The 15,914-nt window shown below is 34.3% G+C and overlaps 1 protein-coding gene across 1 annotated transcript in view; it reads left to right on the forward strand.

Annotated features, from left to right (window-relative positions):
• The window catches only part of CENPK (centromere protein K), a 40,989-nt gene extending 39,989 nt beyond the window's left edge, over window positions 1–1,000 (forward strand). Inside the window, exon 11 of the mRNA XM_080804245.1 lies at window positions 126–1,000. Within this exon, the coding sequence (XP_080660371.1) occupies window positions 126–284 (159 nt within the window). The 3' untranslated portion in view covers window positions 285–1,000. The remainder of the gene's footprint in view (window positions 1–125) is intronic.
• The last annotated feature ends 14,914 nt before the right edge of the window (window positions 1,001–15,914 follow it).

Consider the following 15,914-nt stretch of genomic DNA (forward strand, 5'->3'; position numbering starts at 1 on the left):
TAACAAGCAATTATTCAAAGTGAAGAGAGATTAATATTCTTTGGTAAACAAATTTTTAATGTTTTATTATATCTGTATCATTTTTTTACTAAGTATGATATATCTTAAACAACATTTTTTCCTAGATTCTTTTAAATAGGTTATTTGATGTTCCACATGATCCATATGTCAAAATTAGTGATTCTTTTTGGCCACCTTATATTGAGCTGCTCCTTCGTAATGGAATTGCCTTGAGACATCCAGAGGATCCAACCCGAATAAGATTAGAAGCCTTCCATCAGTAAAAGATGTTCTCTTTTTTCACACAGTACTTAACGAATCTTGTCATTTAAGGATAATAGAAACACTGAGGATTTACTTGGATAAAGAACATTATTTGCAAATCAAAGTACGTAGTCCCTCTTCCTTTTATCCATAAAATGGTATGTGCCATCTACTATTCATTTATAAATGGTTCTTTCAATTCAGTCAGTGCTTTGGTATTTTCAACCAGATGGAAAAGAATGCAAGTAAAAAATATTCTAGATTTAATCATTCTAAAAATTTTGACATATCTTCTGCAGTATTCTTTGGGAAATTCTTTGTTAATTTATAATATTGCTTATGTAATTTTTTCCTTTTGAAATTTATGACAATTTATTTTATGTATTTTGTGTTCCATTTGGTGCTTGTATCTTTAAATTTAGGAATTATAATGGAAAGTCCATGTAATTTGCAGGTAGTTTTTAAATTGAGAGTATCTGATGTAGATGGAATACATAATTTAAAAGTATGTAGTCATTCTGTTCCATATATGCTGCCTTATTTCTGGATTTGTTAAAAATTGGAACAGAAAAAACTAATGGGTTAATGTAGCATGAAAACTATATTTTAGTATATATTATATAACAAGCAATACTATATATTAAATCATTCTTGATTCTGTTATTTTTAACAAAATTGTGTTCATAAAATTTTGTTAATTCTCCGTGACCTTTCTGTAAATAAAATTCTCTTATCTAAAAATCTCTAGCTTTTCTGGTGATGTGGCATGATATTTTAATAAATTAATTAAATAGATTTTTTCATAGGTTAAAAAATGAGGATATTATAAGACTCATTCAAGATTATAAACAAGCTAAACTAGAGAATTCCAAATCCTTTTAGTATCATTAGTTTTCTAAGAGGACTTAGTGTGTACTCTCATATTTGAAAAAGCTTTCTAATATTTATCATCCATATTTCTTTCTTACCTTACTTTAATTTTCTTTTTTTTTAGATTTTATTTATTTATTTGACAGACAGAGATCACAAGTAGGCAGAGAGGCAGGCAGAAAGAGAGAGGGGAAAGCAGGTCTCTTGCTGAGCAGAGAGCCCGATGCGGGGCTCGATCCCAGGACCCTGGGATCATGACCTGAGCCGATGGCAGAGGCTTTACCCACTGAGCCACCCAGGCACCCCTTACTTTAATTTTTTTTAAGTAAGCAAATACTATTCCAAGTATATCTTATCCCTTTTAGAGAAAATACAAATACTTTACATTTCAGAGAATGTTAAGTTCTTTTATGGGAAGATGACATATAAAGTACCTTGCTAGAATACTCCAATTCAGGTCAAAGGAATGAGTATCTTTTAAGTTCTTGAAGTTACTAAAGAAGGGAGAAATGGTTTAGTCGGTATAAACCTGACAATAATTCTACAAAGTAGGTAGTACTGTTGTCCATGAACTTCTTTGTGTTGCAAATTACAGAAAGAAACAGATAAAGCAGTAAACATCTTGCTTTATTGGGTGAGTCTTCATTTCACATTTTACTCATAAAGATAATGGTTAGAATCTTTTGAGTCCAGTATCTTATAGAAGGCATTTAAGAAAACTATGATGATTACATCCTATTTCTTCTTGCAGACTTCTTACATAGCAAGATTATTTGCCCACTTTTGAGCTCAATTATAAACAAAGTAAGTTAGAGTAGAATTAGTCTTGATTTATATTCCATCTCAGCTTAGTTCTTGTAAGCTTTCTGTGGTTTTGAGAACGTTAGAGAAAATGTTTCAAGTTCTGAAGACCTTTATGTATTTTCAGTTTCATTGCTTTAAGATAATTACTAAAATCTATTAAGACTTAGAATTGCTTTTTATTTTACTGACTCTTAAATATGATCATGCAAAATTTCAGAAAGTAATACCATATTCTAACTTTCCCACACCATATGGTGATGTTAGCTTAATTTAAAAACAAAAAATTGTTTTAGTCTACCAGAAAATATATTTAACTTTGTTATTGGTTGATGTGTATGTATGGACTGATTTGGAAGAAATTATATCTCTATTTGGTTGATAATTCAATCCATTGGAATATGACTCATTGAGACTTCAGTTTTATATGGTTGTACAACTATATTAACATTCCTGATACCCTATTGTCTTTAATTTTCTATTGTATTTATTTAGCTAACTATTAGTTCTTTTTTCACTATAACATATATTTGGATCAAATGTTTCTAAATAACATTTTTGCACATCAACACTTTGAAATCGAGACACTTGATCTTATTAATGTGTTAAAAAATAAGCATATATATTACATAACACAAAATGTTTCTTAACATATTGACAACTATTTCACTATGATTTTTTAAACTAGGTATAATTGACATACATTTTATTAGTTTCAGGTGCACAACATAATGATTTTGTTTGTATATATTGCAAAATGACCACCACAACATCTGTCATCATAGTTAACAAATTTTTTTTTTTACTTGTGATGAGAACTTTTAAGATCTATTCTCTTTGCAAGTTTTAAATATGCAGTACAGTATTAACTATAGTCCTCATGCTGTAAATGACTTCTTTATTTTATTTATTTATTTTAATTGTGTTAGCATATAGTACATCATTAGTTCTTGATATAGTATTCCATGATTCATTGTTTGGGTATAACACCCAGTGCTCCAGGCAATACATGCCCTCCTTAATACCCGTCACTGGGCTAACCCATTCCCACTGCTCCAAAACCCTCAGTTTGTTTCCCGGAGTCCATAGTCTCTCATGATTTGTCTCCCCCTCTGATTCTCCCCAATTCATTTTTCTCTTCCTCCTCCAAATGTCCTCCATGCTATTCCTTATGTTCCACAAATAAGTAAAACCATATGATAATGGGCTTTCTCTGCTTGACTTATTTCACTTAGCATAATCTTCTCCAGTTCCATCCTTGTTGGATATTCATCCTTTCTGATGGCTGAGTAATATTCCATTGTCTATATGGACCATATCTCCTTTATCCATTCGTCTGTTGAAGGGCATCTTGGCTCTTTCCATAGTTTGACTATTGTGGACATTCCTGCCATGAACATTGGGGTGCATGTGGCCCTTCTTTTCACTACATTTATATCTTTGGGGTAGACTTCTTTATTTTATAACTGTAAGTCTGTACCTTTTGACCCTCTTTACTCATTTTGCCTACTCTCCACCCCATTCCTGCCTCTGGGAATGACCAATCTGTTGCTTTGTACCTATGAGCTTGTTTTCTTGTTTTGTTGTTTTTAGGTTACACATATAGGTGAGTGAGATCATATGACCTATGACTTTTTCTCTGACTTTTTCATTTAACATAATGCTCTCAAGGTCCATCCTTGTCACAAATGGTGAATTCCATTCATTTTTATAGATGAATAATATTCCATTGTATTTATATGCTACCTTTTCTTTATCTATTCATCCATTGATGGATCCTTAGGTTGCTTCCATATCTGGGCTATTGTCAATAATGCTTAAGTGAGCATGGTGTTGAATATATCTTTTTGAGTTAGTGCTTTCATTAGTTTGCTTCCTTGTTGCTTTTACCAAGAATTATATTTTTCAATTCTATAGAACATCCTTTAGTTGAAAGTGAAGTTGGTTAATGGTAAGTGTATATTGTAAACTCTAGGGCAATCACTAAGAATATTTTCAGTATAATTGATGTGCTAAGACAGGAGAGAAAATAGAATCATGTAAAATGCTCCATTAAAACTAGAGAAGACAAAAATGGAAAACAAAGGGAACAAAACTGGGGTGCCTGGGTGGCTCAAGGGGTTAAAGCCTCTGCCTTCAGCTCAGGTCATGATCCCAGGGTCCTGGGATCGAGCCCCGCATCAGGCTCTCTGCTCAAGCGGGGAGCCTGCTTCCCACTCTCTCTCTGCCTGCCTCTCTGCCTACTTGTGATCTCTGTCTGTTAAATAAATAAATAAAATCTTTTAAAAAAAATGGAAAACAAAGGGAACAAAAGCAATGAATAGAAAATGGTAACAAATATGGTAGATATTACTCCAGATAATAATTATTTAATAATCATTTTGAATGTGCATGGACTAAATACACCAATTCAGGAAAGACTGTCAAAGTGGTTAAAAAAAGAAGACTCAGACTCTGTTTTCTGCAAGAAACCCATCTGAAATATAAGGATTCAGATCAAGAATAGAGGGACAGAGAAAGATACGCCATGCTAACATTAATCAAAAGAAACCTGGAATTAGCTACATTAATTTGAAACAAAACAGAATTCAGAGCAAGGAAAATGATATGGGATTACAAGGAACTTTGCATACTGATAAAGCTATCAGTTCTCCAAAAAGATGTAATAATCTTTAATGTGTATGCATCTAACTTGTCAGAATATATAAGGCAAAAACTAATAGAACTGCAAGAAGAAATGGATGAATTCACAGTTATTGTTGGAGACTTCAACATTCCTCTATCAATAATTACAGATCCAGCAGGCAGAAAACCAGTAAGGATATAGTTTAATTGAACAGCACCATCAAACAACTTGATCTAATTGACATTTATAGGACAGTAATCCAGCAATAGCAGAATACACATTCTTTTCATGTACACATGGAACATTTTACTAAGACCACATTCTGCGCCACTAATAAATTTCTAAAAGTAGACTACAAATTATGCTTTCGGACTACAATGGAACTGAACTATAAATCAATAACAGAAAGATAACTGGAAAAATCCCAAAATATTTGGAGATTAAACAACATCTAAACACATACATTAAGGTATCTCAAAAGAGATACATTTCAAAAGAAATGCTTAAATGTTTTGTACTCAGTGAAAATATAACTCCTCAAAATTTGTGAGATGCAACAAAAGCGGAGGTTAGAGAGAAATTTATAGCATTGAATATATTAGAAAACACAAAAGTTCTAAATCAATAATCTTAAGATTTCACCTTAGAAAACTAGAAAAGGAAGAGCAAATTAAATCCAAAGTAGGTACACCTGACTGACTCACTTGGGTAAAGTATGTGATTCTTGGCTTCAGCATTGTGAGTTCAAGACCCATGTTGGGTTTACAGATAACTAACTAATTAGTTAAATCCAAAATAATAAAAATGATAAAAATCAGAGTAGAAATCAAGGAAAATGAAAACAGGAAATCAATTCAGATAATTATTGAAACCAAAAGCTGGCTAATTTGAAAATATTAATAAAACTGATAAATCTCTTGCCAGGCTAACCAAGAAAGAAAGGAGACAGATTAATATCCGAAATGAAAAGAGGGGCCATCAGTACTGAACCCAGGAATTAAAAGGATAAATAAAGCTATATCATGAACAACTCTATACCCACAAATTTTAAAGTTTAGTTGAAATGGACCAGTTCTATGAAAGACATAATCTACCAAAACATACACAAGGAAAAATAGCTAGACTGCATAAGGCTATATGTGTTAAGGAAATGGAATCAATAATAAGCTTCCCAAATAGAAAGTATAAGACCTAGATGGTTTCAGTGGTTAATTCTACCAAACATATAAGAAGGAAATCATGTCAATTCTGTATAATCCATCCCAGAAAATAGAAGCAGAGAGAACAGTTCCTCATTCTATAAGGCAAGCATTACCAGAATACTAAAACCAGACAGAGAGATTACAAGAAAGGAAAGTTACAGACAGATATCTGTCATGAACATAGGTGCAAAAAATCCCAAATAAAACAAATTCAACATTGTAGAACAAAAATTTAGCCAGTGCCAAGTAGCATTTGTTCCAGGTATACAAAACTAGTTCAACATTCAAAAAATCAATTAATGTAATTCATGACATCATCAGACTAAAGCTGAAAAATCATGATCATACCAATAATAGATTACAAAAAAGCCATTTTCCAACTCACGTTCATGATAAAAACTCTCAGCAAGCTAGAAATAGAAATTGATTCTAAAGTTTTTGCAGAAAGGCAAATGATCCAGCGTAGCTACTAAAATACTGAAGAACAAAAATGGAAGACTGATACCAACTTTAAGATTTACTATAAAGTTACAGTACCCAAGGCACTATGATATTGATGAAAGAAAAGACAAGTTAATGTAACAGAATAGAGAGCTCAGGAATAAGACCCATACAGATATAGTCAGCTGGTCTTTGACAAAGGAGTAAAGATAATCTAGTAAAGCTGAGTCTTTTCCAACAAATCATGGTAGAACATGCACATGCCAAAAAAAGAAAAAACATGGACACTGACATACCTTTAACAAAAATTGATCATAGAGCTAAATGTAAAATGCACAGCTATAAAAAAATACATAGTAATGTTATGTTCTATTCTAGAACATAACTATTCTAGAACATAACTATGTTCTATTCTAGAACATAAGAGGTAATCTAGTCTGACGTTGGGTTTTGTGATGCCTTAAAAAAAAAAAAAGATTTATTTATTTAGAGAGAGAGTGTGCACATGAGTTGGGGGGAGGGGCAGATGAAGAAGGAGAGGGAAACCTCAGTGACTCCGTGCTGAGACGGAGTCAACACATCGCTCGATCTCACCACCCTGAGATCGTGACCTGAGCCAAAACCAAGAATCAGATCCTTACTTGACTATACTACCCAGAGGCCCCTCATGATGACTTTTTAGACACAATACCAAAATTACAATCCATGAGAGAAAAAATAAATTGGTCTTCATTAAAATTTAAAATTTCTGCTTTGTTGAAGTCACTGTTAGAATGAAAAAATAAGCCACAGACTGAGAGAAAATATTTGCAACATACGTATCTCTTAAAGATAACAGAAGTAACCAAAATATACAAAGAACTCTTAAAACTCAACAATAGACAACAAATACACCAACTAAAAAGAAGACAAAAGGCCAGAACAGTCACTTCACCATAGATGATACAGAGACAGCAAATAAGATGAAATGATTTCCACATCATATATCATTAGGAAAATGTAAAGTAAACAACAGTGAGAAACCACTACAAATTTACTAGAATGGCCAAAAGCAAAACACTGATAACATCAAATGCTGGTGAAAATGTGGACCAACAGGAACTCTCATTCATTGCTGGTGGGAATGCAAAATTATACAGCCACTGTGGAAAGCAGTTTGGTATTTCTTAACAATACTTCATAGATATTTACTAACCAACCAATTATGCTGTATTTACCCAAATGCGTTGAAAATTTATGTCCACACAAAACCTTGCACATAGGACTTTTTCATAATTGCCAAAAATTGAAAACAATACAGCTGTTCTTCAACAAGCAAATGTATAAACAAAATGTGGTACATTCATATGATGAAATATCACTCAGCCACATTGTGGTTACCTTAACATACCTACTTGCAGTATGACCAGTTCCAGAAAATGCTCAGTATCAAAAAATGAGTAACCCTGGAGTTTTGCAGTCAGCAAGAACAAACAGGAATGATCATGTCCTAAGGAAGACTGCCTCTCCTAATACAGATAAGAGACCAAACATATTAATCATAACAATGAGACTCTCCTTAATCCAAAAAGCAAAATTTTCAACTGCAATATATAGGAGACATATGCAAAATAATTCAGAAAGGCTAAGCACAAAGGGATGGATAAAAGTCTATAAAGCATTTGGGCATTTTTGGCCCATTTGGAATTGGATTGTCTGTTATCTTACGGAGTTTTGAGAATTTTTGTGTATTCTGGAAACAAATCCTTTATCAGATCTATGATTTACAAGTACTAGACAGGCTCTTGGATGAGGAAAACAGCAATGGTAGACTGGTGAAATTTGAGTGGGATCTATAATTTAGTTAACAGTATTGTACCAATGGTAGTCTACTGGTGAAATTTGATATAATTTAGTTAGTAGTATTGTACCAATGGTAGTCTACTGGGCTCAATAATTTTAGTTATATAAGATGTTAACATTAGGGAAGCTAGGTGAGAGATATATAGGAACTCTCTGTACTACTTTTGCAACTTTAAAATTAGTTTAAAATAAAAAGCTAAAAAAATAAGACTTCAAAGTGACAAGAATGGGTTCTCACTCATTAGTGTACTTTTTATTATAACTCTTAGCATTGATAAATTTAAAAGAAAATAAGAAAAAAATATAGAGAGAGACTTAAAAGCTAGATAAACATTGATGGCTCAGAAATCAGAAGAAAAATAGCTATGAGTGGAAACGATGCCATAGTTGTATTTGCCTCTGGATTTAGAAGATACTTAGTAAATATGAGAATTTGTTTTTTTTTTTTAAAGATTTTATTTATTTATTTGACACACAGAGATCACAAATAGGCAGAGAGGCAGGCAGAGAGAGAGCAGGAAGCAGGCTCCCCGCTGAGCAGAGAGCCTGATGCGGGGCTCGATCCTAGGACCCTGAGATCATGACCTGAGCTGAAGGCAGAGGCTTAACCCACTGAGACACCCAGGCGCCCTAAATATGAGAATTTGATTCTTTCCTGGAAACGAATATTATACTTCTCCATATGAGAAGGAGGACTAGAATAAGGCCTCTGAATGAAGCTAATGGCTTGAGTGAGTCTCCACAACCAAAACTTCTGTGAAAGGAGATCTAAAACAAAAACTACTGAGGCTTATAACAAGCTGTGAACCTAGCAAGGTGTAAGACACAAAGATGCGAAGATACAACTTTAGGACCAGGAAATAAGTGGGGATATGTGAAATACCCACTGATTCTCGGATGGGTGTAATAGCCAGTCTCCAAGATCAATGATGCTTCTCTGCTGGTATTCATGTCCTTAGTGACACCTTCACATGTGTCAGTGTTGGTTTCTGTGACCAGTAGAATATGGCAAACAGACAGTGTGTAGTTTTGAAGACTAGCTCATAAAACACATTGCCACTTCTATTTTTTTTTTAAGATTTATTTATTTGAGAGAGAGAGAGAGCATGAGCAAGAGCGGCAGAGTGAGAGGGAGAGAGCATCTCAAGCAGATTCTGCACTGAGCACAGAGCCTGACTTGGGGCTTGATTTTATGACTCTGAGATCCTGACCTAAGCTGAAACCAAGAATCAGACATTGCACCGACTGCGTCATCCAGGCACTCCTGCATCTTCTGTCTTGTACTCATTTGGATTGCTAAGCTCCGGAAGAAGCCTGACACCATGATATGACAACACTCAGTTTGTATTGAGGGACACAGGAGCAGAAATTGAGGTCTCCTGCCAATAAAGCACCACTGTCTCAGCTGTGTAAGTGAACCACTTTCAGCCTTCAGATAACTAACCCTGGCCAAAATCTTGACGGCAACCTCATGAGAGACCCTGAGCCAGAATTACTCAGCTAAATTATTTCTGAATTTGTGAAACACTGAAATGGTGAGAAAATACATGTTTATTGTTTTAAGTCATTAACTTTTGGATTATTTTATTATATAGTAATAAATAATTTTATCATGGAAATGTTTAAACACTGTAGTAACTGGTTATGGACTTGGGGCTGGAAGAGACTAGCAATTTAAAAGCAATTTTAAAATTCCTAGCTAAAAAAGGGTCAAAAAGAGGAGGAGAAAATGAATAAAAATGGCAAACCATAAACATAACAGTTTTCCTAGTAAAATGACCATGGAAAGCAAATATTAAATAGTGAAAAAATTTAATGGAAAGATAGCCAGGGCAGCATATTTTTTTTTTTTTTTTGCCTCTGTTCTTCCTACTTTCTAAGGGAACTAAATTTTGTTTGGATAATCAATTCTTGTCTACACAGCCATGTATTTAGCTAAACTGAAAATGGCTGTCTGAATCCCCTTTTTAGTGATTTACTTAGGAATACATTTGACGCAATATTGACTTAATATATATGTCTTCTGAGGAACTTTTGGGATAGATTTTTTTTTCTGATAAAAAAATATACAGGAGGAGATGACTTCTTTTCTTCTGCTGGATGTTATTGGGTCTTTATGGAACATCTGGAACTGTTTAGCCACTTTGTAACCATAAGGAGAGCTGCCATGGGCAAATCTGGCATATTTAGTATGGCAGAGTCGCAAAAGAGAGAGAACAAATTCTGATAATGTTATTGAGCCAGTGAATTAGTTGACCCTAGGGATGCTTTACTACGGAACATGATATATAAGATAATAAATTCTCCTTCTGGTTTTAGTAAATTGAGACAGATTTTTTATGTTACTTGAAACTGAAGGTATCCTACCTGGTAGCAACATCCAACAAATGGAGCATTCACTCTCAATGAAATTAATTTTATGGATTATCTGATGAAGACTTTAAAATGTATATTTTGAAGTTGTTTGAAGAAATAAATTTCTTCTATCTAAAAAGGGCTGCAGGAGCACCTTGGTGGCTCAGTTGGTTAAGCGTCTGCCTTTGGCTAAGGTCATGATCCTGGGGTCCTAGGATCCGAGTCCTGCATCAGGCTTCCTGCTCTGTGGGGAGCCTGCTTCTCCTTCTGGTTGCTGCTCCCTCTGCTTGAGCTCTCTCTCTGTCAAATAAATGAACAAAATCTTTAAAAAAAAATAGAGAATGATGAATAAGTAATATTTGAATAGATAATAGCTGAAAAATTTTCAGTATGCAGAACAACTCAGAAAAACATGTTCACAGAATACTGTGCAAGATAAATAAAGGTAAAACCACATCATGAAATAATTTAGTGAAACTGCAAAACATCAAGGACAAAGAGTTTTCAAAGATAGTAAGGAGAAAAGATAGGTTAGCAAGATAGAAATAGCACTTACCTTTAATCTGCAACAATCTGCAATAACAAATATTGATGCTGAGGGGGGAAAAAGCCATCAGTCTAGAATTCTATAACTGGCTGAACTATTATTCAAGAAAGAGGACAAAACAGATTTTCTGACATGAAAACTGAAAACCTTTCCTGCTGCATACTGTCCCTAAAAGAACTGTTAGTGGACATTCTTCAACAAGGAGAGAAGCTAACTTAGGAGGAGGGTGGAGGATAAAAGCAGCACACAAATTTTAATATTAGTTATGAAAGGAAGACATGTAGTAAGAAAATGTTTCTGGAAAAGATTTTGCAAGGATGTCTACTTTGGAACATCTGGTTATTCAGATAAAAATTACAGCCTATGTTTAAAGAAAAAAAATCCCTCCAACCTTTCCAAGTTTGCATTAGCATGTTCATAGTGGGAAAAAATATCAATTTTTCTACATCGTTTCTGTATACTATATATGCTATATAGTATACTATATATACTATATAAGTTGTGATATACCTTTAGGCATTAGAGTACAGAATAATTTTTTGATAGAAAGTTAATTTATGGGAAATACTCAAGGTTTTTTTGAAGACAGTGTTGGATTTCCCTCTTACTTCTGGCTTATTTAGGGTATAAAGTGTTCATTTTGACTGGAACATGATATATATATTCTTCTTTTCTTTTCTTTTCTTTTTTTTTTTTTAAAGATTTTATTTATTTATTTGTCAGAGTGAGCACAGGCAGACAGAGTGGCAGGCAGAGGCAGACAGAGAAGCAGGCTCCCGCTGAGCAAGGAGCCCGATGTGGGACTCGATTCCAGGACGCTGGGATCATGACCCAAGCCGAAGGCAGCGGCTTAACCAACTGAGCCACCCAGGTGCCCTATATATTCTTATTTTCTAATGGCAGCAGGACAAAGGGTTGTTTTTGCTTCAGGACAATTGCATGTAATAAACTTTACAAAGAGACTTAAACATAAGAGAAAAAAAGTTAAAATGGGCTATATTAGAATTAGTAATTTCTGTGTAGAAAAAGGGTAAGTTCTTTTAAAGAGTTAGAAGGCATTGCATAGAATGGGAGAAAGTATTTACAGTATTTATATCCAACAAAGAACCCAAATCTGAAATATATAAGGAGTACTCTCAAAGTCAGTAAGTAGATGGCATTTATCCCAGTTAAAAGTTGTACTGGTAAAAAGACTTTAGAGACACTTCACAATAGAGAACAAATATTTTTAAAATCTTTTAAGAGTAAAGAAGAGAGAGTCTTGGTCTGTTCAGGCTGTTCTAACAAAATACCACAAACTGGATACTTGTAAACAACAATTTTTTTTTTTTTTGGTCACAGTTCTGGAGCCTGGAAATTTGGTATCAGGATGCCAGCATGGTCAGATGAGGGTCTTCTTTGTGGTTCCTCGCCAGTACCTTTCCACTATGTCCTCACGTGGTGGAAGGGGTGAGGGATCTCATAAATCTCTTTTATAAGAACATTAATTCCATTTATGAAGGTTCTACCCTTCTGACTTAACCATCTCCCAAAAGCTCTACCTCCTACTACCATCATATTGGGCGTTAGGATTTCAACATATGAATTTTGAGAGGGACACAAACATTTGGACTGCAGCAGAGAGGAATTCTGATTTCTAAGATGAAATAAACACACTTTTCCATATTTTTCCCCACCAAAACTTTGCACATTATATGTAGAATACGTATTAAGAAACTGAAAAGTGGGCTGAAAAAACCATAATGACTAGAGACTTAGAGCATTGGAGTTCCATTTTCTACATGGAAAAGACAAACTTGTTGATTTCTGTTTATGTCACATGAAGTTCATTTAGATATAGGAGTCATTGTTATCCCAGGGTGCTTTGGTGTCTCAGTTGGTTAAGCGTCTAACTCTTGATTTCCGCTCAGGTCATGACCTCAGAGTCCTGAGATTGACTCCAGAGTTTGGTTCTGTGTGGGAGCCTTCTTCTCTCCCCCTGCCCATCCCTCTGCTCAAGCTCTCGCTCTCTAAAATAAATAAATAAATCTTTAACAAGCTTTGGCATATAAATGGTCTTTAAAGTCATTGGAAAGGGCCACCTGGGTGGCTCAGTAGATTAAGCCTCTGCCTTCGGCCCAGGTCATAATCTCAGGGTCCTGGGATCAGGACCACATCAGGCACTCTGCTCGGCAAGGAGCCTGCTTCCCCCTCTCCCTCTGCTTGTCTCTCTGCCTACTTGTGATCTCTCTCTCTGTGTCAAATAAATAAAATCTTAAAAAAAAATAAATAAAGTCATTGGAATGCATACATTAATCAAAGGAAAAATTAGTCGATAAGGAATAGAATGGGTATCGGGACTCCTGGGCATTTTAATATTTAGTAACTTGGAAGGGAAGGAGGAAGTACCATTGGGGAAGTAGGAAGTACCATTGGGGAAGTAGGAAAACTAGAAGAGTACAGTGTGACAGAACCCACGGGAAGAAAATACAACATTTCCAGAAGTTGGGAGTCATTAATGAACTGAATGTTGCTGTGAGTTCAAGGAAGAACCACAAAATTGAACAACTGACTGGCAACATGGATGTCGGAAAAATCCTTATTTAGACTTCACTGTGTTCTCTCCCATTTGGAGCACAAAGCATTAACAATATATATCACTAAATGATGTAATTTATTGCATTTTACCTTATCACACTTTAATCTTGTTTTCCAGTTTGTGAATTTATTGAGAAAAGGAACCTTATATTTTTATACTCCTTAGCCTTTTGCACAATGCTAATTGTTATTAGCATATTGGGGTTTATGTGTTTATCTCAGTGGTATGATTTGGCATCATCTTCTCCATTTTGAATGTTAGATATTCTTTGTATAGTATGGTTATAAACCATTAATTATACTTACCCTTTTCAATATGTTTTTTTCTTTCTGCTATTAATCTCATACCCTAATAAAAAAGTAAATAAGAAAAGTAAATAAAGAAGAAAATAGTAAGTAGTTAAAACTGTTTTGGCACTGTGAAATTTCTGAAATTGCTGGATTAACCGTAATAACAAGTAACAGTAATCTTTCTTGGGGTGCCTGGGTGGCTCAGTCAGTTAAGTATCTGTCTTTGGCTCAGGTCATGTACTCAGGTCCTGGGATTAAGCCCCACATTGGGCTCTCTGCAGGGAGTCTGCTCCCTCTCTCTCTCAGTCCTTTCTCCCCCCTCCCTCCACTGCTTATGCTCTCTCTCTCTCAAATAAATAAATAAAATCTTAAGAAAATGGTAATCTTCCTTTGTTTTTGTAAAATTGTAAATTATTCCCACAATACAGATCAAAATAATAGATATTCATTACCTTGAATTAGCAGATTTTATCATTTTATGATAATTTTAGTTGTTTTGTTTTTCAAATAAAATTTCTAAAATAAAATTTTGAAATAAAATTTCAAATAAAATTTGTTTTTCAAATAAAATTAAATAAAAATTTATATTATAAATAAAATTTAGTTGATGCCACTTTGTGCTCCTCCTTAGTCCTATTCTTTTCTCTCTTCCCCAGGTAACTATGATCTTCAAGAGACTGTATATTCTTCCTGTGAATGCTTTTGTAAGTTTGAAATACATATTTTATATATATGTTTATATAAATTGTACCATATTATGTACATCCTATCCCAGTTTGAATCAACATAGCTATTGCAATGTTTCAATTTAATGTTACATAATTTATTCATGTTGACATTTGTAGATTTAGTCCAATTTAGTAATTCCAAACCAACATGAAATCAGAATTCATTTCCTTTTTCTACAAATACAAGCAGTCTAATTTTAAGAAATGCCTTGGTTTTATCGGGCACCTGGGTGGCTCAGTTGGTTAAGTGTTTGCCCTCAACTTAGGTCATCATCCCAGGGTCCTGGGATCAAGTCCTTCATCAGGCTCCCTGCTTCATGGGGAGCCTGCTTCTCTCCCTACCTCTGCCTCACTCTCTGTCTCTCATGAATAAATAAATTTTAAAAAATCTTTAAAAAATGTCTTGGTTTTTACCTAAAAAATTAAATCTATGTCTATCTACCAATGAATAGATAAAGAAGATGTGGTATTTATATACAGTGGAATGTTACTCAGCCATGAAAGAGAATGAAATCTTGCCATTTGCAATGACATGGATGGAGCTAGAGTGTATTATGCTAAGCGGAATAAGTCAGTCAGAGAAAGACAGATACCATATGATCTCACTCACATGTGGAATTTAAGAAAGAAAATAGATGAATATATGGGAAGGGGGAAAAGAAAAATAGGAGAGAGGGAAACAAGCCATAAGAGACTCTTAACAATAGAGAACAAACTGAAGATTGATGGAGGGGTGTGTGTAGGGGATGGGCTAGATGGATGATGGGTATTAAGGAGGGCACTTGTGATGAGCACTGGGTATTGTATGTAGGTGATGAATCACTGAATTCTACTCCAGAAACCCAATATTGCACTGTATGTTAACTGCCTAAAATCTAAGTTAAAAATAAAAATAAAATAATTAAATCTAATTTACATGGTAACACACTAAAAACTGCAAGTTAAAAGTCTGTTCTTACCTCTAAAATTTCCTCAATCCTTATTCTTGGGCTCTCAAGCTCTTCTGCCTTTGCTTTTTTTTTCTTCTTTTTCAGTTTCTGAAATACACACATACATACAAATAGGCAAACATGTGTGCGTGCATACATACAAATTCCTTCCTCTCCCAATTTTCCATTTATTCCATTCCTGAAAGGGCTCTGTGTACTTTGGTTTATTAAGACTTCTGAAAAAAAAAAAAAAAAAAAAAAAGACTTCTGGAGACTACTAGCAAAGCTTTTTTTAGGTGTAAGTAGGGAATTTGCTATCAACTCTACTCTGTCTATGATCTTCATTTCTTAGAGAAAGAAATGAAAAACTGTAGAGAAGATTTTTCAAAGAGTAAAGACTGGTCATTATAAAACTTTAGAAGAATTCTACTGCACCTTAAA

Source organism: Martes martes (assembly GCF_963455335.1).
Source record: "Martes martes genome assembly, chromosome: 5".
In the NCBI taxonomy this organism is placed as follows: Eukaryota; Metazoa; Chordata; class Mammalia; order Carnivora; family Mustelidae; genus Martes; species Martes martes.